This window comes from Cebus imitator, unplaced genomic scaffold (assembly GCF_001604975.1).
Source record: "Cebus imitator isolate Cc_AM_T3 unplaced genomic scaffold, Cebus_imitator-1.0 Scaffold267, whole genome shotgun sequence".
Taxonomy (NCBI): Eukaryota; Metazoa; Chordata; class Mammalia; order Primates; family Cebidae; genus Cebus; species Cebus imitator.
The window spans coordinates 240667-243111 of record NW_016107582.1 but is presented as its reverse complement, the minus strand read 5'-3'; the positions used below and the strand labels follow the sequence as shown (position 1 = coordinate 243111).

Sequence of the window (2445 nt, the reverse complement as noted above, 5' to 3'; positions counted from 1 at the left end):
TGAAAGTTTGATGTCATCGAAATTTGTTCTTAGATATTTTTGGAAAAATATTTTTCCTGATACATTAAAGTCCATTACCAGGTATGGTAGTTAATTACACTGGAGAATTAATATGTTTTGATAAAGCGCAAAAATGACTAACTTTAGCCAATAATGACTTTATTGGAGGCACTAGATTTAAAGTAACACAAAAACTTAAGTTTCAATACAGTTTCTAATATGATCAATAAAGTTTCTAATCATTTCAAATACTTTCTGAACATTTACCTATCATAGAATGTAAAGATTAAAATTAATTTTTGTTATAATTTTTTTTAACTTTTTTTTTTCTTTTTTTAAGATGGGGTTTCACCTTGTTGGTCAGGCTGGTCTTGAACTCCTGACCTCAGGTGATCCGCCCGCCTTGGCCTCCAAAGTGATTGGATTACAGGCGTGAGCCACCACTGTTATAATTTTATACTACCCCTTAAAATCACTAAAGACAGTTTGGGGTACTTTACAGGTAAACTTGGGGACTGTTATTTTAGTGTCTGGTCCAAGACTTACAGAGTATTATAATATTGCCTTTAGCCAGTGAGTATCCATAAGGTACTCATAAGAAAAATGGTTTGTGATTATGGTGACACAGTCCATTTAGATCATCAACAACCTGTATTTTTGAGCCATTTTTCCGTGCTTTTAAGAAGCTGTGTCTAAACAATGAAAATCTATAATCTCTGGGAAATCTAAGTTGTTTATGTATATCTTATAAGAAATCTTTTTTTGTTGTTGTTTCTCAAGTAAATGTAATTTATTTTAAAAAGACGAGGAAGACAGGAGGTTTCCTCAAAGATAACTATAGACGACCCATCTGTGACATGGGAGGTAGTATAGGCCCTGCTTGCTTCTGGCTGATGATGGACTGTACCAGACCTTTTTTATCCTTTTGAGACAGTCTCACTGTGTCACCCAGGCTGGAGTACAGTGGCAAAATCTCGGCTCACCACAGCCTCTGCCTCCCGGGTTCAAGCTATTGTCCTGCCTCAGCCTCCTGAATAGCTGGGATTATACGCATGCACCACCACACCAGGCTAATTTTTGTACTGTTTAGTAAAGACGGGGTTTCATCATGTTGGCCAGGCTTGTCTCAGGCTCCTGACCTGAAGTGATCTACCTGCCTCTGCCTCCCGAAGAGCTGGGATCACAGGCGTGAGCCACCCCACCAGGCCTTACAACAGACTTTGCTCCCTCAGGGCTGTTGGTGGAGCCTTACCACTGCCACTCCCTTTTCAGGTTGAAGTGCTGCGGCCCATCCCATTAACCAACTCCAACCTAAGAAATTTTTTTTTTTTTTTGAGGTGAAATCTTGCTCTGTCCCCAGGCTGGAGTGTAATGGTAAAATCTCAGCTCCCTGCAACCTCTGCCTCCTGGATTCAAGCAATTCTGCCTCAGCCTCCTGAGTAGTTGGGTTTACAGGCATATGCCACCACGCCAGGCTAATTTTTGTATTTTTAATAGAGATGGGGGTTTCACCATGTTGTTCAGGCTGGTCTTGAACGTCTGACCTCATGATCCTCCTGCCTCGGTCTCTCAAAGTGCTGGGATTACAGGTGTGAGCCACCGCGCCTGGCCCAACCTAAGAAATATTTAGAAATTTATTTTCCTCTTTTTTCTGAATCAGAAACCCTATGGTTGGAATCGAAGAACCTCTCTTAGCAAGTTCTCCAGGTAATTTTTATGCACATTAAAGTCTGCAAAACATTAATTTACATATCAAAATGCTCTGAGTTATGGAAGCAAAATATGTTTAATGCCAAAGGCTACAAAGCAAAAAAATCTACTCTTCTGACATCTGCTTAGGTTGTTCCCTCATAGAGAAAAAGTTATGCATTTTCAAAGGTAAGACAAAAATTAGGAAAAATGCAGAATATTATCAGTAGACTCATGGTAATAACAAGAGCTAAAGAAATGGTAGAAGGAAAATAGGGATGTTGATTTAAAAATGACTTAATTATGTAACTTTAATACGGGATTTCTTTTACAGTTTAATTTACCAGCTGGATATGTGGGACTAGTATTCCTGGGTCTGGCATTGTCCTATGCCATCTCTTCACCACTGTTTGGTCTCCTCAGTGACAAAATGCCAGTATGTACACTTAATTTATATTTGAGTCACTTTTGTATGTTTAGAGTAGTGGTTTTCCAACTGTTCCTTTGGAACTCTAGGGGTCCACTGGTTAGAACTGATATATTCAGTTGGACTGATGGAGAGGTTTCAGTGTCTTCTATCACCCTAAGGGTCAGTTATCACTCTAAGCCAATTCATTTTATTTTTTTTAAATTTTTTTATTTTTATTTATTTTTTATTTTTGAGACGGAGTTTCGCTCTTGTTACCCAGGCTGGAGTGCAATGGCGTGATCTCGGCTCACCGCAACCTCCACCTCCTGGGTTCAGGCAATTCTCCT

General features: G+C 39.3%; 1 protein-coding gene across 3 annotated transcripts in view; it reads left to right on the top strand.

Moving 5' to 3' along the window:
- The window catches only part of SLC18B1 (solute carrier family 18 member B1), a 28619-nt gene that overhangs the window by 16693 nt on the left and 9481 nt on the right, over positions 1–2445 (top strand). For all 3 annotated transcript variants that reach the window (XM_017500607.2, XM_017500609.2, XM_017500608.2), the window contains exon 8: positions 2024–2125. In XM_017500607.2, coding sequence (XP_017356096.1) covers positions 2024–2125 — 102 coding nt within the window. The remainder of the gene's footprint in view (positions 1–2023; positions 2126–2445) is intronic.